General features: G+C 42.6%; 1 protein-coding gene across 1 annotated transcript; it reads left to right on the forward strand.

Moving 5' to 3' along the window:
• The first annotated feature begins 213 nt into the window (after positions 1 to 213).
• Positions 214 to 26,277, forward strand: LOC114356931 (serine/arginine repetitive matrix protein 1-like). The gene is made up of 21 exons (XM_028310326.1): positions 214 to 219; positions 2,581 to 2,709; positions 3,081 to 3,248; positions 3,740 to 3,820; positions 4,787 to 4,877; positions 5,967 to 6,059; positions 6,692 to 6,760; positions 7,587 to 7,675; positions 8,197 to 8,298; positions 9,141 to 9,293; positions 10,045 to 10,195; positions 12,229 to 12,392; positions 13,544 to 13,663; positions 14,903 to 15,001; positions 15,708 to 15,840; positions 18,550 to 18,640; positions 19,201 to 19,275; positions 19,550 to 19,619; positions 20,789 to 20,936; positions 23,348 to 23,471; positions 26,118 to 26,277. Exons 1-21 carry the CDS (start codon positions 214 to 216, stop codon positions 26,275 to 26,277), a joined length of 2,316 nt encoding a protein of 771 aa, XP_028166127.1.
• Positions 26,278 to 27,834: the final 1,557 nt, after the last annotated feature.

The following is a 27,834-nucleotide window of genomic DNA, read 5'->3' on the forward strand; positions in this document are numbered from 1 at the left end:
AAATAAAAGGAATTTAATTTGTGAACTAGATCAAAAATTACAATATTTATCAAACAGGTTCGTTACGTATTCTGAAACCATGGGTAAACTAGTTAATCTTTTAGCATAATGTTTTTAATCCGCTTCTCTTTACTAGATTATAGATAATATTAGACCAAACGCTTAGTGTTGACTTTGGAAACTCCTGAATTTCTTTTAGATTTAACAAGAGTCATGTCGGTAAAAAATTTGAATGTTTTCTGGTCATGTTTCAACCGTCTGAATCAACATTCTGCCTGCAACAAAACACAGCATTGAGGCATAATGTCCTCCCGTAAGGTCGCACACTCCGTGCGTTAGTGATTTTGTATCACAATTATAAATATTCATCAGCCAAAATTGATTATGACTGCTTTTATGTTGCAGGCCATAACAGACACTTTCAGGCGGGATGGGTAGGTTTAAGAAATTTAAAAACTCGTTGAAATGAGTAGATTTTTTAAAAGTAGAGTTTACCATTAATACTTATTATTATTTTATTACAGACAAGCTTTTGTCCGCGTTAATTTCGTTCTGTCACAGAATGTCCATCCATATTATATCCTACGTTCATGAGAAAAAATGTAGGTCTCTAATTGTAAAAAAGAATTTTTCATACCGGTCGGCGGTCCAGTAGTTTCAGTCTTTCAGACAATCGAACAATCAAACAATTGAATCTTTCCTCTTCATCTTGTAAACTTACGACCGTATTCACAAACATTACTATGAGGTCTCACAGTGCGCCTGGACGCACAGGGTTACACACGAACCAATCACAGAGCTCTATTCCACGCTGTGCGTTCGATTTGCTGCTTCACTTAGCAAGCATCGTTTCTGAATACGGGCGTTACAATATGCGACAGCCATGCATTGAAAGGATTTTTTTTATCCGCAACGAGGAAGCTCTTGGCCTGTATCTCACCTGATGGTAAGTGACGATCAGGCCGAAGGTGGAAGCGAGCTTCACCCGGAATCTTCAACCACGGAGGAACTGGCTATCTTACTAGAGGAACTAGTACAAAAAATAGATATTAATTTACAAAACATTGAGAACTGGTTAAATGAACACAATCTTAAACTAAACATTTCAAAAACAAAACTCATCCAATATCATCCTCACCAGAAAAAACCTTTAATAATAAAATGTAAATTTAATGGCAAATGCGTAGAAGAAGTTGATTCATGCAACCTACTGGGCGTAGAGGTTGATACCTACTTAAATTGGAAACCACATGTAAATAAAATTTCGACTAAGCTATCCAGATTTATCTATGCGCTTTACGAATTAAAAAAATGCACAGATCTAAAAACAGCCACATCTGCATATTATGCCTATGCGCATGCTTGGCTTAGCTATGGAGTGATACTATGGGGGAATAGCACAGATGCCAAGGACCTTTTCATTCTACAAAAAAAATGTGTAAGAATAATAGTAAACATAACTGAAACTGAAAGCTGTAGAAAGCACTTCACATCACTAAAAATATTAACACTAACATCAATTTATATCCTAGGTCTATGTAAATTTGTCAGAGAGAATAAAATTATTTACTCTCAAGCAAAAGAACAATATTCAGCACCCCGTAACTTAAGATACAAAGATAGATTAGCATTACCCGACACTAAGCTTCACCTGGTAAGATCAGGAGTCTACCACATGTCCATAGTAGTCTATAATAAACTGCCTACCTATTTAAAAAATATTGAAAAAGACTCATTATTCTTGGCCAAGCTAAAAGAGTTCCTTATATCAAAATGTCTTTATAGTATTCAGGAGTTCTATAATTTGAGTAGGATGCGATGATGAAAATTATGTATGAATAGGTATGGAGAAACATTATTGTATTTTAATTGTAATGTAAAATTATGTAAACTAATTAATTTTATAATTTATCAATATTAATAATTATTACTAACTATTGTAGAATATTTAGTAATGTACCTACGATACAAGATTTGCAACACCCTTACAGGGTCATAAGTTGAGACTAAGTTTAAGATCACCACCTATGTACACTTATGAAGCAATAAATAAATGATTATGATTATGATTTTTACCTACATTACATCCAATATTTCTTAAATAGAAAGACACGGGTCTTAACGCGATATTTATTAATGAGTTACATTAGTCTGCTTGTGACCACGGCTGCAGCATCGCAGCTGAAACGTCAAGCCGTGAGTACATAACGTAACTCATTAATAAATGTCGCGTCAAGACCCGTGTCTTTCTATTTAAGTTGAAATTGAACGCGATAGTTTATAATTAAATTAAAAAAAAAAAAAACGACCTGAAATGCGTGAAGACAAAAAAAACTAAAAATTAAAAAAGTTCATTCCGAATTTTCCACCCTTGGGGGTTGTTTTTTCTATTATTAAATTTAAATGGAACCACCCTTGAGGTATTACCTATACGCCGAAAAAAGATTTGTTCAAATCGGTTCATAATTGGCGGAGTTATCGCGTAACAAACATAGAAAAAAAAAAAAACCATACGGGTCGAATTGAGAACCTCCTCCTTTTTTGAAGTCGGTTGAAAATCTTATATCCTATACCTTACAGACTCGTCGCCGCCTAGAAACGGAGGGCACGACTGGGGTAGCCACCGACACAGCCACCAAAGACAGAGACAAGCGTCCACAGCCTGCGTCCCCTCGTCATGCGCCTAAAGAGCATCGCCTCAATGGATATGTAAGTAATACCTAACCACCGAGCCACCTATCCCTAGTGCTTTCTAAATAGCCACCAATGACCTTAGGAGCCACCTCATACCAGTAGCGACCTGAGCCACTAGTGGCCAACACTGCCATTAGTGGCCACTTCATCCACCAGTGGCCACTTTATAGACAGCGACAATGGCTATTCATAGCCACCAAAAAAAAATAAAAAAGTAAAAAATAACCAAAGATCGAGACAAGCGTCCGCAGCCCGCCTCGCCACGTCACGCGCCTAAGGAACACCGCCTCAATGGATATGTAAGTAATACCTAACCACCGAGCCACCTATCCCTAGTGCTTTCTAAATAGCCACCAATGACCTTAGGAGCCACCTCATACCAGTAGCGACCTCAGCCACTAGTGGCCACCACTGTCATTAGTGGCCACTTCATCCACCAGTGGCCACTTTGTAGACAGCGACAGTGGCTATTCACAGCCACCAAAGATCGAGACAAGCGTCCGCAGCCCGCGTCCCCTCGTCATGCGCCTAAGGAACACCGCCTCAATGGATACGTAAGTGATAATGATAGCTATAGCATAGCCACTAAGCCACCAGGCCACCGAGCCACTAAGGACCGAGACAACAGTTTAGTTAGTTAGCCAGTTACATCTTCTATGCCTCAATGGATACGTGAGTGATAGTCACCGGATCACCGATCTATTGTGCTTTCTAAATAGCCACCAATGACCTTAGGACCTCATAGCCACCAGTGGCCACCTCAGCCACCAGTGGCCACTTTATAGCCCGTTCCTGGTGGCTATAAGGCGATTACATCAGGTGGTCGTTACATCAGAGCAATTGCTCTCAAGGAGTATTTACATGATCATATTTTTTGCTCTACTAAATACACAATATCATGTTATTAACTAAGGCTCCAATCGATTTTATAGCCACCAGGTGGCTAGTAGAAGAGCCACTTAAGTGACCTATACTCAGTATACTGACCGCTAACCAACATAATTTATGCTACCACAGAATAATTTTCAAAATATTTTTGTTGCAGTCAACCACAGACAAGCCGACTACAGAAAAGGAAGCGGAGGTCAGGACGACGCCCGCGCCCTCTCCCGACAGACATGCCAAGGTGAGACCATAGAGTAGACTATAGTCATCAGGTCATTTAGTCTCCACTGCACGACCCTCTTACTTACCAGAGGCAAGAGGAAAGAAAGAAAATAACTTTATTTTGGCAACAAAGACATACATAAAAAAATGAACAAAGTTGCCAAAAAAGGTCAAGGAGTTGACAAAGGCATATAGGTTGTCTGGAAGAGATCGCTTCATAACGATAAGACCGCCTAGTTGTACCTTGTGTGTTCCTTTTTTCTGTTCTTATCTTTGGTGTGCAATAAAGTGTAAAAAAAAGGCCTACACTCCCCACGCTGGCCAGACGGGTTGGGGAGGTTTAGATATTTTTGGAAAAGAAAAGGGCCGTTTTTTACCCACAACGCAGAATAGAGATTTTTACTCTTCTGACCTGATAGGAAAGTTATATGATCAGGCTGAAGGTGGAAGCGATATTCATACGAAATCCTCAACCACAAGGGACTAGGGAGGTTATCGTACCTCCAACATGGTTGGAGACATGTGAGATGTTAACATTGTATTCCCTCCCAACCAAGGGACGTCCACTGCTGGATAAATGCCTCCCTCACGACTGGTCCTGGATTGCGACGATCTCGCGTAAAGACGTCTTTCAATCTTCACCAGATCGTCAGTCCACCTAGTAGGAAACCTATCTACTCTCCATCTTGCGATCCATGATCACCAATCGATTACTTTTCTGCCCCAATATTTCGATATTCGCGCAAAGTTCTTGAGTGGCGACCACGAGCCAGAATACGTAGCGTGGGCAGGCCTCCCACTAGGTGGACCGACGATCTGGTGAAGGTCGCGGGAGGTGCCTGGATGCGAGCGGCGAAGAACCGGTCTTTGTGGAAATCCTTAGGGAAGACCTATGTCCAGCAGTGGACGTCTTTCGGCTGAAACGAACGATTTCGATATTCCATATTTCCTAATGTATCTTAATGTTTGTATGTGTTGTTCGCAGGAAACAAGCAACTCTGTGGTTACTGGTGCGACAACAAATAGACCAGAGAGACAAAGCGTGCCGCCTTGCAAACCACGCGCGCCTGCTCCTGGTAAGTCCAATGAAATATCTTTTATTACATTTCGGCCAAAATTGGGCTTTTGTGAACGTCAAAAACATTAAGGCTGAGTTGCACCCACTAACTTAACGGTAATTAATAATGATAACCGGTGCTTTTTGTCTGGAATTAGACAGATTTTTGACGATTGTCAAAGTTAAAATAAGATGGTACAACCCAGCCAAAGAATTAAATAAATGTGTAAGGCCAATACTAGGACCATTGGCGTGTCTCCAAAAGAGCTGGACGCCTATGGCTAGGAGACCAGTATGAGGTTATTCATACTTCTTATTTTTATGAAACTATCCAGTATCAGTTGCTGAAACTCTTATGTAACCAGGTTTTGGACAACTTTTCACACTGTTAAATTATTTGTAACCTTCTACCAATGACCTCCCACACATAGTTCGTGTATCTGCACAAACATACACGTTACTTTGACATTACAAAAATAAAGTCTACCCAGTTGTAACAAGCATCATTTCCATCCGCAGTTGGCGGGCCGACACTGTCTCACTTGTTAAATAACTGGTTTCTTGTGTTTCAAAAATAAACCCTACCCAGTTGTAATAAGCATCATTTCCATTCGCAGGCGGCGAGATAACTCTGTTTCACTTGTAAAATTATTAGTTTCTTTTGTTTCTAAAATGAACCCTACTTCCTTATAATAAGCGTCATTTCCGTCCACAGGCGGCGGCCCCACGCTCGCTCGTTTGTAAAATTTTTGGTTTAATGTGTTTCAAAAATAAACCCTACTCCCTTATAATAAGCGTCATTTCCGTCCATAGGCGGCAGGCCGACACTGGCTCGCTTGTAAAATCCTTGGTTACTAGTGTTTCAAAATCAATCTTTTAAACTGAGATCTCCAACCCGCCTGCCAAGCGTGGAGATTATGGCAAAACCCTCCACTATAGTGGAGGAGGCTCATAGTCCTTAAATCCTATGAGCCTCCTCCTTCTTCCTTGGTTTCTTGTGTTTCAAAAATTAACCCTACTCCGTTATAATAAGCTATTTTTCCGTGGCCGACGCTGGTTTCAAAAATGAAGCTTACTCCATTGCAATAAGCGTCATTTCCATCCACAGGCGGCGGCCCAACACTAGCTCGTTTACGCGTGGTAACAGCGCCTCCTACGTGCGTGCAAGAATTAGCAGCCCAAGCCTCGCCTCATACTCCAGGTAGTTGTATTTTGTTCTTTAGCATTACATCGTCATTGTCATCATTATGTGCTCAAAAATCCAGGTTTTAGTACTAAAGCCTGGTCCGTGAGCACGTATAATTTTGTCCAATGACCCCAAGCTACCCATCCTTATCGCTCGCGCGTTATATTGCTGTTGCGACTGTGCGACGCGCGCCCGCAGTGAGTGTGCGAGCGAGACAGCAACATAATTACATGCGAGCGATAAGGATGGGTACCTTGGGGTCATTGGACAAAAGTCTACGTGCTCGCAGACCAGACTATACTACTGGACACAAGACGTCCACGACTGGACTGGATAAAAGACGTCCACTTGGTTCACACACTGTTGGTTCCAGCTGAAAACCAGCTTCTCGAGATGACGTTTGTGCCATGTCGCGATTTTTGCTGAGCGGACGCCTGTTCAGCATATTTTTATTTTAAGTTAATCATGTCTACTCTTGCTTTGTTTACCACATTGTGCTGAATAAAGATTCACTACTGGACAAAGGACGTCCACTACTGGACAAAGGACGTCCACTACTGGACAAATGACGTCCACTACTGGACAGTGGACGTCCACTACTGAACAAAGGACCTCCCCTAGTACTAACTTGAGTGACTTTATTCCAGGCGAAGCAGCCAGCCCCAGAATCGTAGCCGATGTGGACAGTGTACATTCGGACACGCACTTTAAGAGAGGTCAGTGTGTTAATAAAAATACTTACCCCCTTACTAATAAAAAGTTACACAGTTGTTGAACACTGTTTTAAAATGACATTTCCATACTAAACGTCACTTTAAAACACTGTTCAACGAGCGTGTAAGTTTTATTAGTAAGGAGGTAAGTGATTATTTTTTTAAATAAGTCAGAGAAAATAGTTTTTGTTATACTTGTAAGTACCAATTACTTATCCATATAGTATATTAGAATACTCGAACGGGATAAAAAGTATCCTATGTCCTTCTCCTGGCTCTAAACTACCTCCCTGACAATTTTCAGCTAAATCGGTTCAGCCGTTCTTGAGTTATAAGCGAAGTAACTAGCACGACTTTCTTTTATATATATAGATTAGAATACTGCATAGTCCGCGCCATAAGCATCATAAATTCAATTTCCAAATAAAGATAGGTTTACTCAAAACATCAATGTTATTCAGTTTTGTTACCAAAATGACCCGTTTCTATTGGCAGGGGGAAATTCGAAATAATAACCCAGAATTGACAAAATCCGGTCGCCGAGCTCATAGAATTTCGTTCAATGACCCCAAGCTACCCATCCTTATCGCTCACGCGCTCGCACACTCACTGCGGGCGCCAGTCGCACAGTCGCGACAGCAATATAATTACGCGCTAGCGATAAGGATGGGTAGCTTGGGGTCATTGGACGATATTCTATCTGCTCGGCGACCGGACTTTAGTAGCGCACTCCTGACAATGTGACAGCTCGGACGGTTCAGTGATGGACAACTGTATATTAATGAGTTTAGTTGGTGTCATTTCTAAGTCTTGTTTTTCTGGCCAATAGGCGGGCGACGCGGCGGTCGCGCGAGAGCAGATCAAAGCTACACACAATTCGCAGTCATGGACGATGAGAACGTGTCAGCTTTGCAACAGGTGAATATTATATTATTATTATATTATTGGAGTACTGTATTGGCGCCACTATCGAAAAATTTCCTTTCTTATCTACTGGCGCTAACTCATGGACGTTTACAATCAAAGAGAGCTTCCGTATTTTATTGTGGACGTTTCGTTGTCCATCTTTTTCGTCAGTGACGCTCACTAGTGAAGTCATAGGACCTAACTATTCGGTGGCGCCAACTGGTGTGTGATTGGTTCTTCCTTATTCATTAGCGGCGCCAACTGATGAGTGATACAGCCCTACTCGCCAGAGGCGCCAACTGATGAACGATTGGTTCTTACTTGCCTATACCACCAAACAAGGATCTTACTCGCCAGTGGCGCCAACTGGTGACTGATATGCGTTGACTCAGTGGCGCCACTGGTATTTATTTTGGAAAACCAGGGTTTTACAATGTGTAGTAACAACCTCTGACAAGTATTTACTTGCTCGTACCTATTTTGAACTAAAATCAATGCAAGAAGATTTAGTAAACCATTTTTCTTTACAACAGGTGACAAAAGGGGGCGCGCTCACTCTGGTTTCTCTATGGAAGTCGCAGTTCGATGATTCAGAAGAAACCACAGACAATGAATGGAAGCAGGAACAATTACAGGTTAGTTGTAAAATATGTATTCGTCTTTTTTTTTGCTCGTCAATAAGGTTTAACAAATTAAATTTATTACTTTTAAAATAATGTGCAGGCTTGATTAGTCCAAAACTGTATCTAATATTACCAGGGAATCCTAGGGATGATTAAAATCCTTGTCACATATCACCAGTTGTGTGTTTTGCGTAACTTTATAACCCAAACCTCGTCATTATCAGTTTATTTGGTTTCCACTGCAGGAGTTCGACCCTCTAATTTGACAGACGCAAATAGAGAATTTGGCTTACAATATACATAATTTGATGTTCTGAAAAGCCATTTTTTTATCCACAACGAGGAAGCTCTTGGCCTGTATCTCACCTGATGGTAAGTGACGATCAGGCTGAAGGTGGAAGCGAGCTTCACCCGGAATCCTCAACCACGGAGGAACTGGCTATCTTGCCTCTAAATGCCGGAACACAACAATGCTGTTAACATTGTTGTTATGGCGACAGACTTAGGTAAGATGGTGGTAGCTAGCCAGGCGGACTTAGAACAAAGCTTATAGCTAATACGCCAAACCTCTTTATTATCAGATTATTTAGTCTCCACTGCAGGAGCTCGACCCTCAAAAGTGCCAGACGCAAATAAAGAATTTGAATTTGGCTTACAATATTCACGGTGGTCACACGAGGCCTGATGTTCTAAAGCCAAATTGCTGAAAAAATATTTATTTATTTGTTTAAAATATTTATTGCACACATAATAAACAGTGGTACGTCCGGCGAGCTTAATGCCATGTGGCATTCTCTCAGAAAATTAGACCAAACAGAGAATTTAAGTAGAATTTATGAATTTGTTCTTTCCAGTCGCCAGAACACCGCTGCGGGCGCGGCCAAAGCGCTGTATCCAGCTGTTCGAACGCTGCGCGCACTCAATTAGGAAGGACTCACTCTACTACGCAGCATCAGACGCAGTTGACACAACCGGTGGCGAATCCTGCACCGCCTAGTGCACCACAGGTAATTATGTTGCTAGTTTCTAAGACCGGCTTCGTCTGTGACAGTTGGCGCCAACTGTTATAGGAACTTAGTTGCCATTGGCGCCAACTGAGCTTTTGATAGGTGGCGCAAACTTTAGTCTGATAGTGTATAGTCTTACTCACTAGTGGCGCCAAATACTGACCCGTGGCGCCAACTAATGAACAGTGGCGCCAAATGGATGAGTGACATGGCTTTAGTCAAAGCGCTGTATCCAGCTGTTTTAATGCTGCGTGCAAGCAATTAGGGCGAACTCACTCTTCTACGCAGCATCAAACGCAGTTGACATAACCGGTGGCGAACCCTGCACCGTCTAGCGCTCCTCAGGTACTTAATATTCACTAATTTTGTATTACAGTACAGGCCACCTGTCAAAAGCTCAGTTGGCGCCAACTACTTGGCAGTGGAGCCAACTACTCGTAGTGGAGCCAACTACTTGGCAGTGGAGCCAACTACTCGTAGTGGAGCCAACTACTTGGCAGTGGAGCCAACTACTCGTAGTGGCGCCAACTGGGGACTGACACGATTTTATTTGCCAGTTACGTAAACTGGAGAGTGATGGGTTCTTTTTCGATAGCTGATTAATAGCAGGATTTCACTCGCCAGTGGCGTACCAAGTATCAATCTTACATTAACAATTAATGCCATTAAAGCGCCTTATTACCATGTCCGACTTCAACCGACTCTCCTTCATATTTCAAAATATCCATATTCCATAAACATTATATTCCAGGTGTCCCCCCTCCAAGCCACTACAGCAGAGCCGCCGCCCGCCCGGCCCAGCGAGCCCGCCCGAGCGGCCCGCTGCTTGAACATCCCTGGAATTGAGGCCTATCCTGCGCTTCAACCAGCTCTGCCTAGGGCCTGGACGCTGCCGGCTATTGGTGAGTTCAGCTACCTGTCCGTTTCAGCCAAATGACGTCCACTGCTGGACAAAAGTCACCCCCAAAGGATCTCCTGCAATCTTCATTATATTATCGGTCTATCTGCCTAGAGCGTGGACGCTGCCAGCTATTGGTGAGGATATACTGTTGGATTGTCAGGTCATTTAGTCTCCACTACAGGATTAACTACAGGCAAAAGGATTTAGCCTACAGGCGCCACGCTGGCCAAATTTCACAGTTTCATCGCCAGGATGTTCACTGCTGGATTAAGATTGTTCGTTTCAGCCAAATGATGTTCACTGTTGGACAAACGCTTTCCCCAAGGATTTCCAAGTAATGCAGGTCTGGTCTGCGTCTGCGTCTGATACGTTGCTCACATCCAGGTGCTTTCTGCGACTTTCACCAGATTGTCGGCACACCTACCCACACTACGTCTTCCGGCCCGTGGTCGCCTTTCGAAGACTTTTTTGTCTCCACTCCAGGAGCACTTCGTTTTAACGCAAAGAACGTCGGAGGTCGCCAAAAACTTCCACGATACATCGAGGCGCTTCCCGCAATATACGCGGCCCGCTGCTTGAACATCCCTGGAATTGAAGCATATCCTGCGCTTCAGCCAGCTCTGCCTAGGGCGTGGACGCTGCCGGCTATTGGTGAGTTCAGCTACTTGTCCGTTTCAGCCAAACGACGTCCACTGCTGGACAAAGGCCTCCCTAAGTTCTGCGTTGCCCGCATCCAGGTACTATCGCTATTTGTGAGAATATACTGTTATGTTGTAGGTACATTTATCATCATCAGGTCATTTAGTCTCCACTGCAGGCACAAACTTCCAATTTACCAGAAGCAAGAAGATTTGGTTCGTTTACGAGTTTCCTCATTTCTGATTCGATCTCGCAAAGAAACACCAAGCTTAGCCCTCTCCATAGCACGCTGTGCAACTTTGAGCTTCTGCCTTGAGTCGCTGATATAGCCTAACGGATTAGCAAGCTGAAGTGGCAATGGGCAGGGCACATAGGACGCAAAACTGACAGCTGATGGGGCAGCAAGATTCTGGAGTGGCTTCAACGCAAGGACACTGCTGGACAAAGGACGCCTCCAAGTATTTCCACGATACATCTCGCGCTTCCCGCAATATTCACTAGATCGTCGGTCCACCGAGTGCCATCCGGCCGCCCAGCGAGCCCACACCCCGCGCGGCGACCCCGACGGTGAGGAAGGCCACGACGCTGGTTTTCAGTGTGCCCCATGCCGAGAATATACTTTTATCTTTGTATTTATCATCATCATCATTTAAGCTGGGATGCGTCATCATCAGGTCATTTAGTATCCACTGCAGGAGTACGGCCCTCTCCAATTTGCCAGAGGCAAATGGAGGACATAGCCCGAAGGATTAGCAAGCTGAAGTGGCAATGGGCAAGGTTCTGGACGCAGCGTAAGACGTTCACTCACAAGGTGGACAGACAACGATCTCATAAAGGTAGCAGGAAAGCGCTGGATATGACATTCAGCAGTGGACGTCCTATGGCAGAAATGATAATGACATGAAGGATTTGGCCTACATTTCCCACGCCGGCCAAACGGATTGGAGAGACAACCCTTATTTCACTGTTTCAACGCAAGAACGTCCACTGCTGGACAAAGGTCTCCTCCAAGGATTTCCACAATGTCACATCCTTCCTGCAATATACACTAGATCGTCGGTCCACCTAGTGTCGCCCGCAACCTCAACATAATCATCTCTCATCAATCATCTTCTTAACCACTTGAAAAAAAGAGAAGATTCTCAATTAGAGTGTTATCTCCTATCGTCTCTTCTCCTTTTTCGTTTCATACTATCATCTTATCTCCACTATTCAATCTAGGTGACTTTATTTACAAAAAACAGATTTTTTTAAAACTAAGGCAAACTTAACTCTAAACAAAATAAAAATATAAACTTATTTTAGGTATTCAAAAATAAAAGTGTGTCCGTGAGGCAAAGATTTCCTCGCTGAATGGCAATATTATTCTGAGTTTTAACCTGTTAATGTTTCCAGGTTCCCACGTGCGCTCTCTCCGCGCGCCGTTGCTCCAACAAGCGTCGTTCGACGGGCCGTGGGCGGGCGGCGGCGTGCGCTACAAGCTGGACGTCATGCGGGGCGTGGCCTCGCGGCACCGCGCGCCCAGCCCCCCGCCCGCCCAGCACGCCAGGAGCGCGCCGGTCAGTGGAATAGCTTAGATTCGACAGGTTGGAGTGAGAGCGAGTTGGCGCATTGGCGCGGACGGCGCTCGCCATGCGAGGAACCATGGTTCAAACCTCAGGGTCGACAAAATTTGTGTAATTTGTAAAAATTGTTTAGCAAGTTTCTTAGATTGAAATATGCAAAAAAAAATGTTTCTTAAAAATTTGTGACAAAAAAAATGTGCGGGAAGAAATTCTCCTGTATTTACAGACAATGCGCGGGCGCATCCTATGTACTTCTAGAATCTAGATTCTTCCATCTAGTGGCTCTCACATCCTAGTAATGAGGAAAAGAGACAAAGAAAGCATGTCGCTTAGTAAACCATGCGCAAAGGCAGCAGCAGGTTAGTGCTTAGGGGTAGAAGAGAAGCCTTCTAGAGACTTCCATCAGGTGAGCCCTAGGGTCTCTGTAATGAAGATAGGAGCTTGGAGAACAGTGTTCTAGGGACTTTCATCGTGTCGCTGTCAACCATGCTAGGAAGAAAAGAGACAAAACACTTGTGACTTATGGTAGGTAGGCAGTAGTCTAGCATAGTCTCTTTGCGTGCGCTACAAGCTGGACGTCATGCGGGGCGTGGCCTCGCGGCACCGCGCGCCCAGCCCGCCGCCCGCCCAGCACGCCAGGAGCGCGCCGGTCAGTGGAGTATAAGCTAGTAGTTAGTAATTTCAGCGGAGTACAGTATAGGCCGGTTGGTGTATTGGTGCGGACGGCGCTCGCCATGCGAAGAACCATGATTCAAACCTCAGGGTCACAAAAATTTGTGTAATTTGTAAAAATTGTTTAGCAAGTTTCTTAGATAAAAATATGCAAAAAAAATGTTTCTTAAAAAAATCTAGTGAAAAAAAAAAACAAAAAGTGATATTTGTGAAAACGCGAGGTCAGTGGAGGAGTATCTTAGTGTAGCTTAGATTCGACAGGTTGGAGTGAGAGCGAGTTGGCGTATTGGCGCGGACGGCGCTCGCCATGCGAGGAACCGTGGTTCAAATCTCAGGGTCACAAAAATTTGTGTAATTTATAAAATTGTTTAGCAAGTTTCTTAGATAAAAATATGCAAAAAAAAAATGTTTCTTAAAAAAAATCTAGTGAAAAAAAAAAACAAAAAGTGATATTTGTGAAAACCAGTGAGAAGAAATGCCTACTGCCGTGGGCGGGCGGCGGCGTGCGCTACAAGCTGGACGTCATGCGGGGCGTGGCCTCGCGGCACCGCGCGCCCAGCCCCCCGCCCGCCCAGCACGCCAGGAGCGCGCCGGTCAGTGGAGTAAATAGACTAGTGTAGTTTCAGCGGGGTGAAGTAAGGGACAGTTGGTGCAACGGCGCTGACGGCGCTCGCCATGCGAGGAACCGTGGTTCAAATCTCAGGGTCAAAAGAATTTGTGTAATTTTAAAAATTGTCTTATATGGTTTCTTATATGAAAAATGCAGCAAAAAATGCAAAAAGAAAAATTTCTGAAAAATAGTAAATTCCTAACGAGAAGAAAAATACTGCAGTAAACAAACAAATGAACGCAAGCGCCATCTGTGTGAGTGATACTAGATTCTTCCATCTAGTGTCTCTCTCATCCTAATAATGAGGAAAAGAGACAAAATCGAGAATGTAGTATGTCCGCTTAGTGCCATCATGCGCAAAGGCAGCAGGTAAGAGAAATAGTGTAAGATGTTTCTTCTAGAGACTCCATTAGGAGAGCCCCTAGGTCTCTGTAAAGAAGATAGCGAGCTGGAAAATGGTGTTCTAGGGACTACTTCCATCTAGTGTCTCTGTCAACCATGCTAGGAAGAAAAGAGACAAAACACCTGTAGCTAATGGCCTCGCGCCACCGCGCGCCCAACCCCCCGCCCGCCCAGCACGCCAGGAGCGCGCCGGTCAGTGTACTAGCGTCTCTTTCAGCCTTGCTACGAGGGACAGAGACCAAGCGAGGAGCGCGCCGGTCAGTGGAGTAGCTTAGATTCGACAGGTTGGAGTGAGAGCGAGTTGGCGTATTGGCGCGGACGGCGCTCGCCATGCGAGGAATCATGGTTCAAACCTCAGGGTCGACAAAATTTGTGTAATTTGTAAAAATTGTTTAGCAAGTTTCTTAGATTGAAATATGCAAAAAAAAAATGTTTCTTGAAAATTTGTGACAAAAAAAAATGTGCGGGAAGAAATTCTCCTGTATTTACAGACAATGCGCGGGCGCATCCTATGTGTACTTCTAGAATCTAGATACTTCCATCTAGTGTCTCTTTCATCTTAGTAATGAGGAAAAGAAACAAAGAAAGCATGTCGCTTAGTAAATCATGCACAAAGGCAGCAGCAGGTTAGTGCGCTTAGGGGTAAAAGAGAAGCCTTCTAGAGACTTCCATCAGGCGAGCCCTTAGGGTCTCTGCAATGATGATAGGAGCTGGAAAATAGTGTTCTAGGGACTTCTATCTAGCGTCTCTGTCAACCATGCTAAGAAGAAAAGAGACAAAACACCTGTGACTCATGTAGGTAGGCAGTAGTCTAGCGTAGTCTCTCTGCGTGCGCTACAAGCTGGACGTCATGCGGGGCGTGGCCTCGCGGCACCGCGCGCCCAGCCCCCCGCCCGCCCAGCACGCCAGGAGCGCGCCGGTCAGTGTACTAGTGTCTCTTTCAGCCTTGCTACGAGGGACAGAGACCAAGCGAGGAGCGCGCCGGTCAGTATAGTAGCTTTTAGATTCGACATGTTGGAGTGAGAGCGAGTTGGCGTATTGGCGCGGACGGCGCTCGCCATGCAAGGAACCATGGTTCAAACCTCATGGTCTTCAAAATTGTCAAAAGCAGTGTGAACAGATTCGAAATACAGTGAGAAGAAATTTTACCCGTTAATAAACACATGCGCGAGCGCATCCTATACATATGTGCCATTTTGTCTCTTTAATCGTTTTTACGAGGTAGAGACAAAATAAATGTGCAGCGAATGGCAAATATGGTACAATAGTTTCGACGGGTAGATGGTTAGCGTTTCATCGTCTCTTTCTCTCTCTCTCTCTCATCTTTCTCACAAAGATAAGAGACAAAGTATGTAACATGGTTTTCGTGGCCTAACGTCACCAGTAGCGTTGTATTATAGATCGTTTCATATTCGTAAACGCGCCTCACCATTCTTCCGCTTATGTTTGAGTATTATCAGTACACGTTCATCCATAGATACTCGGATCAAACCCCGCGCCCTGCGCTTCCCTCGAACAAAAATTGGTGGGGCGAGTCTTCTTGTATGAAACAATCTATAGTATCTAATCTCTATGGTAATATGCAACTTGTATACTAATACTAATTCTACCCGTCTCTCTCGCAGAGCCTGTCAAGTACCTCTGGTAACAGCCCGCCGCGCGCGGTCCCCAAACCTGCCGAGACCGAAGGCCCGACCGTGTCGTCCCGGCTCGAGATACGCGTGCGTCCGCCCGACTCGGCCAGCCCGGGGCATGAGGGTGAGTTACATCACAATCCGTACATCCATAATCCATTCATCATCATCATCTGATGATGAGATGATGATTCATCTCAGCCATAGGACGTCCACTGCTGAACAAAGGCCTCACAAACGTTCACAATACATACCTTTACTATTTCATGTGTGTCAAGTGTATGCAGATAAATGATTTATCTATCTATCTACCTTCAAATATACTTCCATGCTTTCGTCCTTCTACGCTACCATCTATACTAAAGTTCGGTCGCCGAGCACGTAAAATTTCGTCCAATGACCCCTGGGTAGCTTGTGGTCATTGGACGAAGTTCTATCTGCTCGACGACCGGACCTTATACCTCGTTCGTGTCAGCCGAACGACGTCCACAGCTTGTCCAGCTGGCCTCCCACATGGATTTCCACAACGATTCACTGCGCCGCCAGCATCCAGGTAGGGTAAACCGTATAGCTATTGCCCACTTAAGATTGCAAACACATTGAAATGAAAAATTAAAGAAAGTATTTTAATTTATCGACCATTTATGACTTTTTTCTTATACCTCAATAAACTGTTAAACAGAATATTAACAATTTTTAGTTAAAACTTACGTAACTTAGAAAATATTGAAATCAATTTAAAATCCTCCAAAAAGTACAGTCATTGCCCATTACTTACACTAATTGCCCACATCACAGCACAGTAATTGCCCAGTATCTTAAAACAAAATAATCAATTTTAAAATGACAAAATAGGTTTTAAATAAACAAAACAAAACAAAACAAAACATTAAACTTAAATACTAGTAATACAGTCTTCAAAATTTCAAAATAAATTGCGTTTGGCCTTATTAACATATTATCAAATATTTCTTGAGCTGATGTTGACAAGTCAGAATCGGTAGAGACAGAATCATCTACTTCAAAACAAAGATGACTTGAATTTTATATGTATTTATTTTTTTATCTTCTTTGATATCAGTTCAAGTGGTTGCTCAGAATGTTCAATTAGCTGTTGGTTATTCTTCCCTAAAGTTGTATCTAATTCCTTACAATTAACTAGTAGATTTAACGTAGGATTGTAACTTTTTGTATTTGCGTTTGAATTTTTATCATTTTTTTTCAGCCAAACCATATTTTTCAGCAATTTATCCTTCAGATAAATTGTTGGATACATCTTGTACAGCTTCGATCGCTTTTTGCAAATTTTCTATGCTATATTGAACTTTTGGAGTCTTTGGCATACTGAAAATTAAACATTAAAAGCCGTTTCAATATTTATGCCTGTAAATTGCAAAACAAGTCTAGCAATGAGCAACTTAAACACTGCTACTGCATGGTGGCAACACTCTAATAATAATTGCCCTGGGCAATAACTATACATTAACATATGGCAATAACTGAAATGATGGTGGGCAATAACTAAAAATATACAGATTTACGTGCAGTGATTACCCACCGTTATAATGACCGTTAGAAATCAAATTTTATCAGTTATTTTCATTGATAATGGAGAAAACACTTATAATTTCATCATGACTATACACCATTAGTTGAATATTAAATAACTTGCAAAAAAAATTTAACCTCTAAGAAAGTAATTCCTTAGTAAAATTGTTAAAGTCTTTACCTGTTTGAGTAACATTTTCACCCGTCTTGACAAAATCCGCCATAACTGTATTTTTTTAGTGTTTCCTATTGTAAATTTTAAATCTACTTGTACATTGATCTCGGAGCCCTCTACTCAGTAAATTCAAATCTAACTAGAGTGATTCAAAGTCAGCACCTGACAATATTATTCTTAAAGCGGGCAATCACTACCAGTGGGCAATCACTCTCTGGTTTACCCTACTTCCCGCGACCTTCACCAGATCGTCGGTCCACCTAATGGGAGGCCATACTTAGTAATATTTAAATGCAAGGTAACTCATTCATTACCTTTTCTCGTGTCATGTACTCGTTAAAACAACAAAGCATGGCGATAAAGACTTGCTTTGATATTCTGAAATACCCGATATTTCTTTCTTTCTTCATTATTTGAATCTCAGTGTTTCCTTACATGCTAAAATTACTAAACTTCTTACGCGCTACGATAAAATCTTATCGACGATTTTAGACGACAAATGTATGGGTATATTATGCAGATTCGATAATTTTATCGAAGTTTATCGTGCCGCGTATTTTAGGCCTACAGTAAACGTTGTCGCTAGCGAGTGCCTTTGTGCGTTCTTGAAAGTATCCGCAAAGGGCGCTGTACAATATTTCATACATTTCAAGCATTTTTACGCAGTCGCTAGCGATAACGTTTAAAGTTGCACTAAAGTACGGCCAACTAGCAGCGATACAAAAGGTCGATTCGACTGTCAAACTGACAATCTATTCCGTCTCTTCCCATCTTGTGTATTTGCCGTAATGTCTCGTTCTCCCGCCAAAATATGTCACAGTCAAACCCTTAGGCTGGGTTGCACCATCTTACTTTAACTTTGACAAACGTCAAAAATCTGTCAAATGCCATACAAAAAGCACCGGTTATCGTCATAGTTACCGTTAAAGATAGGTGGTGCAACCCACCCCTACTATTCCAAATGACCATCACATTGAATTTGTTTGCATTTAGTATCGTTTCTCATTGGCCGTACTTTAAGCACACATATGACTTATTTCAATCGCTACTAACCGTACTATCTCGCGGACAATGCGCGATGTAAGACTGTAGTGTTGTGACGCGTTGCAGTCAAGATACACTCCGTCGTGAGCGGGGAGCCGACGCGGCCCGACGACGCTTCTGTCTACTACGACGCGACGGAGCACCAGCGGGACAAACGGTGAGTGACCAACAAATGGTTAAAAGTGGACAGCCCTCATCACTAACCCTTCATAAGGCAGAGGAAATTGGTTCCAACAAAAAAATCCTTAGTTATTTAAGGTCCAAAAGAAATATAAGCTTAGAACTTAGATCGCACACTCATATAATATGTATTTATTATTTGACAACTCTAATGTCAAACCTAATGAACCGTCATAGACGTGTGGCTGACATGGCTGAACTTGATCGGCCGACGTGACCTGTCATATCTTACCAAAATGCACTCATTTATTATGTATCTTACTAAAATGGGATGGACACATCTCAATGGCTCTTTTGGTGTAACATTTGTCATTTGTCAGTATTCGAATTTGGCTTTAGAACAAAACAAGATTATATATTATATGAGTTACATTACATATACATTATGTACTCACGGCTTGACGTTTCGGCTGCGTCGGCTGAAACGTCGCGTTAAGACCCGTGTCTTACTATTGTAATTGAAATGGAACGCGAAAGTTTAAAATCTTATGAGATTGTATGATTCGTTTTATTATAACAACTATTTATATTCCATAGGTCGTCGACACGCAGCGGAGACAAGAGCCAAAGTCCAGCAGTGGAGAAGACTCGGTTAGACGCGATACCTGACAGGTACGAATCAGATAAAATAAGTATATAAGTTCACTGTTAGAAATACGCTTTAAGGTCATAGCAGACTTATCAATCCGGAAAGGGATCAACACCGTTTCTTTCGCACGCTGACAACCGCGAAGCGAAGCAATTACATTACGATGCGTTGGTACGGTTACGATCCGTTTCCGGGTTGATAAGTGTCCTTCGTCCTTTGCCCAACGCAAGGTATCGATGAGACCGATTCTAAGCTATCGTGTAAGACCTCCATTGCTAATTTGACTTTTTATTTCAGTAACAGTCCGCCAGCGAATAAAAAGGAAACTACAAGCGGTTCCGGCGACGGATCTCAGAGCATGAAAGACGTGAGTGATTGCTGTTCAAAATTGTTTGTTTACTAACGTAAAATCAATTAGAAATGAACGCACTTTAAAAGTAAAAAAAAAAGTTACCTGTCAACGTGGCTGACAGTAATAGTCGTGATGACAACACCAATCGAATGACGTACTTTTTAAAACTGTCAAAACGAGACTCCCATAGATTTTTTATGGCAATACAAGCAAGTGACGTCGCCATTTTGTCAATTCAATTGATACCACTACTTTTTTCAATTCCATCGTTCCATGAAGTGTCGTTTTAAAAATGTTGTGATTTCGAATTATTGGGGAATGGTGTCAAATAGGATTATGTTGGTTTTCATTACTGACAGCTTTTCTTTTTCTATTCTCTAAGCGAATGCTAAATAATATTATTCCAATCTTAGTAAAAACAGTAAGTTGTTCAAGATAAGCGAACAATGCAACCTTCTTTTCGAGAGAGAAATAATTTCATTCTATCTAACATTCTTAAAGCAATATTCGGGCCCCTTCATTCTAAATTTTTTAGCCGGCCACCTACCTTTGAAATTAATTGAATTTGATTGGTGGCCCGTGGGGACAAAGCGCCCACAAACTGTTTTGTAAGATGTCTCAGCGCTTAGTTGAGTGAGACATGTTACGATACAAAGGCTGGCCTTTACTTTGGCCAACGCATCAGCCTTGCCATCCACCGTGGCAATGTGGCCAGCCTTTTGCGCATCTTCCCCCAAGGGAGCGACTTAAATGAAATCTATAATATATATTTTTTTATTTATAAAGCTTGTACATATTTTAATTTTTTCCCTTTTTTATTTAGGCCTGGTTTTTTGAGTCGTAGTTAAAATAACCAATAGTCAAATTTGACAGATGTCAAATGACAAGTGGTTAAATATCAGAAAAAAATGTTTTTCAAACAATGGTTAGCTTGACTTTTAGTACATTTTTTAACCATTAGTTAACATTTTGTTAATATTTAACCATTAGTAGCAAAATCTAACAATTTGTTATTTTAACTATGAATCAAAAAACTGGGCCTTAGTTATAGTTTAGTTAAGTAGTTATTTGTTAATACATAGTTGTATATTTGTTACGTTCAATAAAGTTATATTTGATTGATATGAAAAATACGCAATCGCTTACACAGCAAACGGTGACATAATTTATTTGTCCTTCTCCAGCGATGGTGGTGCGGCACGGCGTCCCGTATCCCGGTAGCGATGGGCGAGGCGCGTCTCGCCAAGTGTCTCTCGTGGAGCGGGGACGGGCCTCTGGCGCCGCCCGCCGCGCCTCCGCCGCCCCCGCTCGATAACAAGGATCTAACACCAGGTAAAGATACAGATACTGTGACCCAACCCTAGTAGACTAAGAGCTGGTGAACGCCAGACCTACGTCATTTTATAAAAGCTGAAAGTTTGTCAGCGTATACTCCCAATATAGGATAGATAGAGCTGATGAGGAAACAACTTCTAATCATTGTCCAAATATTATACATAAAAATCAGATTTACATTGCATACGCTGACAAACTTTCAGCTTTTATAAAATGACGTAGGTCTGGCGTTCACTAGCTCTTAGTCTATTAGGGACAATACCCATTGACCGGCGCGCGTCGGAGCGCACTTACACGGTCGTAAAGAATATAGTATTTTATTAAAGAATTTTAGAGTCGTTATTGCTTACAACTGATTAACTGACATTTCAATCCGGACGGATGCGCGAGCATGCGTCGGTAGCCGGTAGGCTCCGAGCGTATTCCAGCAGATACGCGCGAAACCTGCCTTAGAAGCCACGAGCCATCTTAGAAGGTAGCAGAAAGGCGTTGGAAGCAGGCCGCTACCAACCGTGCAATGTAGAAGTCATTGGGAGAGGCCTATGTTCAGCAGTGGACGTCCTGTGACTGAAATGATGATGATGATGATTTTGGTATTGTTTCTGTTAGTGTGACGTACTGCTCGTCCACAGTTCTGGCTATCCATTCCGGTCATATCATCTCGTTCTATCGCAAAGAATCACCATTTATTTAAAAATGCGAAAGAAAAAAAACGAAAATCGGTAGCTGGAAGTGTGGCCGATGATAGTACAGCCAGCGTGAAATAGTTCGTCACACCCAAAGAAGCCAAAAAGTTCGTAAAACGTCTTTGTTATGTTGTGTTTTTGGCAACTTTGACCGTCATGAACTACACTCGCGAGCAAAAATATGGAATCACCCCATTTATTCCGAGGAATCATAAGAACTAAATGACTAATAGAAGTTCAATAAAAATGGTACCATTTTAAAGGTGATATTATAAGCTTAAAATTGATACCATAGATACATACAATACGTAGTCATTCAGTTCTTAAGACCGCTCGGAACACAAAGAGGTGATTCCATACTTTTGCTCGTAAGTATAGTTGTTTCTGACTGTAAAATAAAGTGCATTTGTTTGTACATATTATTTTAGTTAGCTTAATAGAGCTGTCTTCAGCTTTTCACCAGATATATGTTTGTTAATAAAACCATAATCTCTTAGCAATGAAGTCTTCTGGTAGGCAAATTGGGAACGGGATCAATGTCTTTCGAAATATTTAGTGCTGTTTTGATATGTGTGATACTTAAATGCGCTTTCATATCCTTTAAAGACTGGTCAATGACCTATCTAGATGATTGCTTTATACTGCACTATGATTAGCAGGATCATCTTCATATTCAAACATAACCGAGTTTTAGAAATCTAGTTCTGTTCTAACTTCTAAGTGTCTCTCGTTAAGTGGCATCGGGCCCTACGCGCTCCTTGCCGTGTGACCACGTGACTACAAGGACTTAACACCAGGTAGGCGTATACGATAGTTAACTTATGGAGATGTCGCTGGCTTTTCACCACATAAGTATGACTGTATATGCCTGGAAATAACTATTTCGGATGATATTTCATAATTCAATTAGGAACTGTGTAGATAATTTTGTATTTTCTAATACCTATAAACTCTCTCATACCACTGCTGTACACTTATCTTGTTATTGTAACCTGTTTTGAGACAAATAAATACTTAAGCTAAGTAATTTTATCTATTTTAATATCTTAATAAATACTTTCTATCTAAATAGTGTTCTTGTATGCCTTTATCAGGTTAATATTGACACTCCTACGTAACTAGAATATCATAGCATGGTGAAGCAATAGAATCATATTTTTCTAACTCTTATCATGGCACAAACAATATCACTTAAGCTTTAAAGTAAGGGGCCATCCATTTATTACGTCCCACGTAAAGGGGAGGGTGGAGATCGATGAAGTGTGACATTGTGTGACAAGAGGGTGGGAGGGGTCCTAAATTTCGTGACGTCACTTTTTGTTTTGATAATTACTTGAAATGTTTGATTTGATGTTAATTTTATCATTTATGTTAATAAAACAAATTTCAGAACTTTTAATTCAATAATTATTTATAAAATATGTGACGTCACACTAGGGAAGGGAGGGGCGTCTCACAAGATATATCCAGCTGTGACATGGATTCATAGGGGGTCAAAAATCATGAAATTTGTTTGACGTAATTTATGGATGGCCCCTAATGCGAAGTCACGATAGTTCTAACTAAAATCCGGTCGCCGAGCAGAATTTCGTCCAATGACCCCAAGCTACCCATCCTAGCAAGCGAGAAGGATGGGTAGCTCGGGGTCATTGTACGAAATTCTATCTGCTCGGCGACCGGACTTTAACAGGATATACCGCTAACCAGCCCGTTTGTCCGCAGGGCTGAGACGGCGGCGAGCGAACCCCAACGACAAATACGCGGTGGACCCGGCGCGGGAGTTGAATCTGCGTTTCGCGCGCCTCCGCCATCGCTGCCCACAGCATTCGCGCTCGCCGCCCACCAGGTTTGTTCGTTCGTTCGTTTCAGCCGAATGACGTCCACTGCTGGACAAAGGCCTCCCCCAAGGTGTTCCACAATTAGAGTTTGCAATCCGGATTATTCGAAATTCGAAAATATCTGAAAAATCCGGATTTTGAGGCTTTAAAGAAATCCGGATTTTTACTTTAAAATCCGGTTTTTTCGAATATTTTTACCCCAAAAATTTTATCATAAAATCATAAACCAAAATATCTATTGAATGCAACATGGATGTATAACAAGCGAAGTTTTGATTGAACGAACCCGCACTTCGTCGCACAACACTCACACCTGCACTGTGCCTGCACAATGACGCGTCATGCCGCATGCGTAAGTGAATTCGCTAGTCGGCCAGTGAGTTTTATACGAGACGCTGATTCTGAAACACCATATCGCTGAGTTTTAAAGTGTAAGTCATTATCATCATCATGGATCAAACTTGGAGTGCAAGTGTGGTTTTGTTCCCCAGTCGACGAAGCACATGATGTCGTGCCCTGCGTGCCCAAACAACTGCAAGCAGGAAGATTTAATGAAGGCTACTGACAACGCCACTCTTGTGGCGGAGTTTTGGGCTGACGCTGTGTAGGTTTGTTGTCGACACAACAAGAAGAAGAATAAAAAAAATATTTTTATAAGTACTACAAGCAAGTTTTTATTATACTGAAATACATTTGTACAAAAACGAAAAAAATAATGCAAGGTTCAAATAATTTCGAAAGCTTGTAGCGCAAACCGAAAAAAAGAGGAATAAATTCCATGCGCGATAATAAAATAAAACGCTTTTCTTCAAATACTTACATCTTTTTGAAAAAAACTACGTTTTATTTAAATTAAATTGATGGTTTACAAAATTTACCCAATATTCGAAAAATCCGGATAATCCGGATTTGTACGTAACACAAATCCGGAAAACCGGATTTAAGAAAAATCCGGATTTTGCAATCTCTATCCACAATGAACGGTCCTGCGCCCGCATCCACGCTCTTCCCGCGACCTTTACCAGATCGTCGGTCCACCTAGTAGGAGGCCTGCCCACGCTACGTCTTCCAGCCGGTGGTCGCCACTCGAGAACTTTCCTACTCCAACGGCCATCGTCTCTACGAGCTATGTGCCCCGCCCACTGCCACTTGATTTTAGCAATTCTGCGAGCTATGTCGGTCACTTTGGTTCTCCTGCGGATCTCCTCATTTCTGATTCGATCACGCAGGGAAACTCCGAGCATAGCCCGCTCCATCGCCCTTTAGGTGACCTTGAGCCTTTAGCCCACTTTAGGCAAGGGGGGATAATTGGCGGTTCTTTTTCAAGGGAGGGGGGGCTTATATGCTATGTTACCGGGCGGGAGTGCGATTAGTATCATAGCTCATGAGTTAGTATATTCAAATTCATCATTTCACTTTCTAATATTTATTAGTTATTCAAATTTATAGTTATTCAAATTTATGTATGCGAGTCATTTCTACTAGTATCTTAATATGTAAGTCTAGATATTAGCACGTCACTACCTTGTTTAATATACCACGCAATCTTGTATACCCATTCTTATAAGATACACCATACAAGAATGCATGGTAAATTCAGTGAACTGCTCCTGAATCGAATGTACCTACTACTACTATTTATATTTATTTATATTAACCGGCAGACAGTGGTGACTGAGTTTGTTGCGGCGCTTCTTCTCAGCACTTGCCAAATGTTGGTCTCGAAGCGCTGGTAGGGTAAAAAGATTATGAGACATGTAGAGGCTCCTTAAGAGCAAAATGACGATTTGTAAGAACTATTTATTAGTCTAAACAAATAAAGAAATTTTGACTTTGACTTTTGACTTTGACTTTCTGCCCGGCCGGGAATCGAACCCGGGACGTCTCTGCATACTAGTCCGTTCTGAACCACTACACCAAACAGCCGACAGAATTTCGATGCTAACTCGTGACTTCAAGCAACGAGTGGCCTATTTGAGTAAAGTGACTCAGAGATGGTGAACGAGGCTTTTAGTGTTAGCGTGTTTGTTCATTTTATAAAAGGCAGTGGGAATATAGTACCCACCTTATTTTGAACCTTATTCGCTTGTCTTATGGTTCAAAAACAATGAAAGCCGTTGCTCACTAAAAGCCGACGGTGTCCACTGGGGCCCAAATCCTAGCTCGGACATTCGTCCGCAGATGATGACTTAGGTTAGCCTTTCGAACTAAGCGTCACTGACACAGCGTCTTTAGCTTTGGTCTTGAAGGTAGCCTTTGGAAGCGAGTTTGTGACGCGGCGTTGGTGGTACAAGACCAAAGCTAAAGACCTGCGTCTGTGACGCCGCGACAGAGCGACAAAATATAGATGTTCTATGCAAATGTATGGAATTCTAGGGAACGTAATTCGAACGCAGCGACACTGTCGCGGCATTAGTGACGCGGCGTTGGTGGCACTAGAGACTAAGACTGAGCTAAAGACGCTGCGTTTGTGACGCTTAGTTCGAAAGGCTACCTTAAATCATCATCTGCAGACGAATGTCCGAGCTAGGATTTGGGTCCCAGTGGACACCGCCGGCTTTTAGTGAGCAGCGGCTTTCATTCTTTTTGAACCTTAAGCGAATAAGGTTGATTGATGGATGATTCTTACTGACCAATCTGTTTGTCGCATCCAGAAGCGAGTCCCGCGGCGTGCCGTCGCTGCTCATGTCGTCGCCGCCCGCGTCGGGCTCGTCGTCGTCGGGCTCGCCGCCGCCCGCGCCGCGCGCGCCCGCCGCGCCGCACCACAACGCAGCGCGCGCGCGACGCTTCCGACCGCTCTCCATCGCGCCATAGGTAGGTCAGTATTTCAGCGGGTGAGTTGGGAGGACGGTTGGCGCAATGGTTGAGAAACGCGCTCGCCATGCGAGAAGACACGGACTTCAAATCTCGGAGAAAAATACAAAAAGAGGTTTGTGAATTTGTTTCTTTCTTAGAAATTGTGTTTAGAGAAGATTCTTGATAGAAAATAGAAAATTCCAGAAAATAAAAAAATCCAAAAAATTTAAAATTCCAGAAAAAAACTTTAGAGCAAATCATAGTGTCTAAATACAGGATTTAGGGAAACAGTGGGGGTATATTCAACGGATTATAGTACTAAAGTACTGATGAATAAAGTTGAAAATCTCGTGGTTTCCTCTACTCTAGCGATGAATGTAGCAGATAGTAAGTCCTTGGTAGAAGAAGAAAGAAACTTATGAGTTTGTAACCAATGGAGGAGATCTAATCGAAAACAGCTCTAAAGTACTAAGCAGTATAGACCACTATAGAAAGTTCTGGAGCATTAGGGGAAGTGACGCAAGCAACTATATCACTAAGCAAACAAGCACCGGTGGCAGTATAGAATGTTCTAGAGTAGGTTACTACTTACTACTAAAGCTCTAAGCAGCAAGTCTCAGTTTGCCCTCTACCCGGGCTCGTCGTCGTCGTACTCGCCGCCGCCCGCGCCGCGCGCGCCCGCCGCGCCGCACCACAACGCAGCGCGCGCGCGACGCTTCCGCCCGCTCTCCATCGCGCCATAGGTAGGTCGGAGTTTCGTAGGGGGGTGTAGGAAGACGGTTGGTGTAGCGGTCGCGGTGCGCGCTCACCACGCAAGAAGATCCGGACTTCAAATCACGGAGAAAAATGCAAAAAGAGGTTTGTGAATTTGTTTCTTTCTTAGAATATGTATTATTGTAGAAAATTCTTAGAAAAATGTGTAAAAAATAAAAATTGTGTTAAAAAATATTCTGTAGCGAATTTACAGTGTGTCATATTGGATTTAGGAAAGCAGTAGGGCGAGTCCAAGCAATTATAGTCCTAAATTACTAAGCAACAAGGACGATATTAGAACAAGATTTCTCCAGCTAGATTGCGCTAGTGACGTAACCAATTATGGAACAAAAGTGCTGAGTAATAAAGCTGAAAATCGCATGACTCCTCTACTAATAGTCATTCTGCTGAAGTAACTAAGGTTTCTCCCGTCCTAAGAGCAAGTATGAGCTGTCTTGGTAGAAGAAAGAGACTTGTAACAATGAAGACTCGACCGAAAATAGCTCTAAATACTAAAGCGCGCAATATCACAGAAGGTTCTAGAACGTTAGGGGAGGTGAGTTCAACCGACTATAGCACTTGCAGCAAAGACTCCCGGGGGAGTCCAGTGGTGATTCAAGCGACTATATAGCCCTTAAGGTCTAAGCAGCAAGACTCAGTATGCCCTCTACCCGGGCTCGTCGTCGTCGAGCAGTGCCGGATTAGCCACGTAGCAAGAGTAGCAAATGCTACGGGCCCCGCGAATTTGGGGGCCCCGCGCTCCAACGCCTGTCTGACCGAAATAAAAAAAGATTCAGTTAGATAGTTTCAGCAATGAATAAG

This window comes from Ostrinia furnacalis, unplaced genomic scaffold (assembly GCF_004193835.3).
Source record: "Ostrinia furnacalis isolate ACB-3 unplaced genomic scaffold, ASM419383v2 OfSCF3004, whole genome shotgun sequence".
Lineage (NCBI taxonomy): Eukaryota > Metazoa > Arthropoda > Insecta > Lepidoptera > Crambidae > Ostrinia > Ostrinia furnacalis.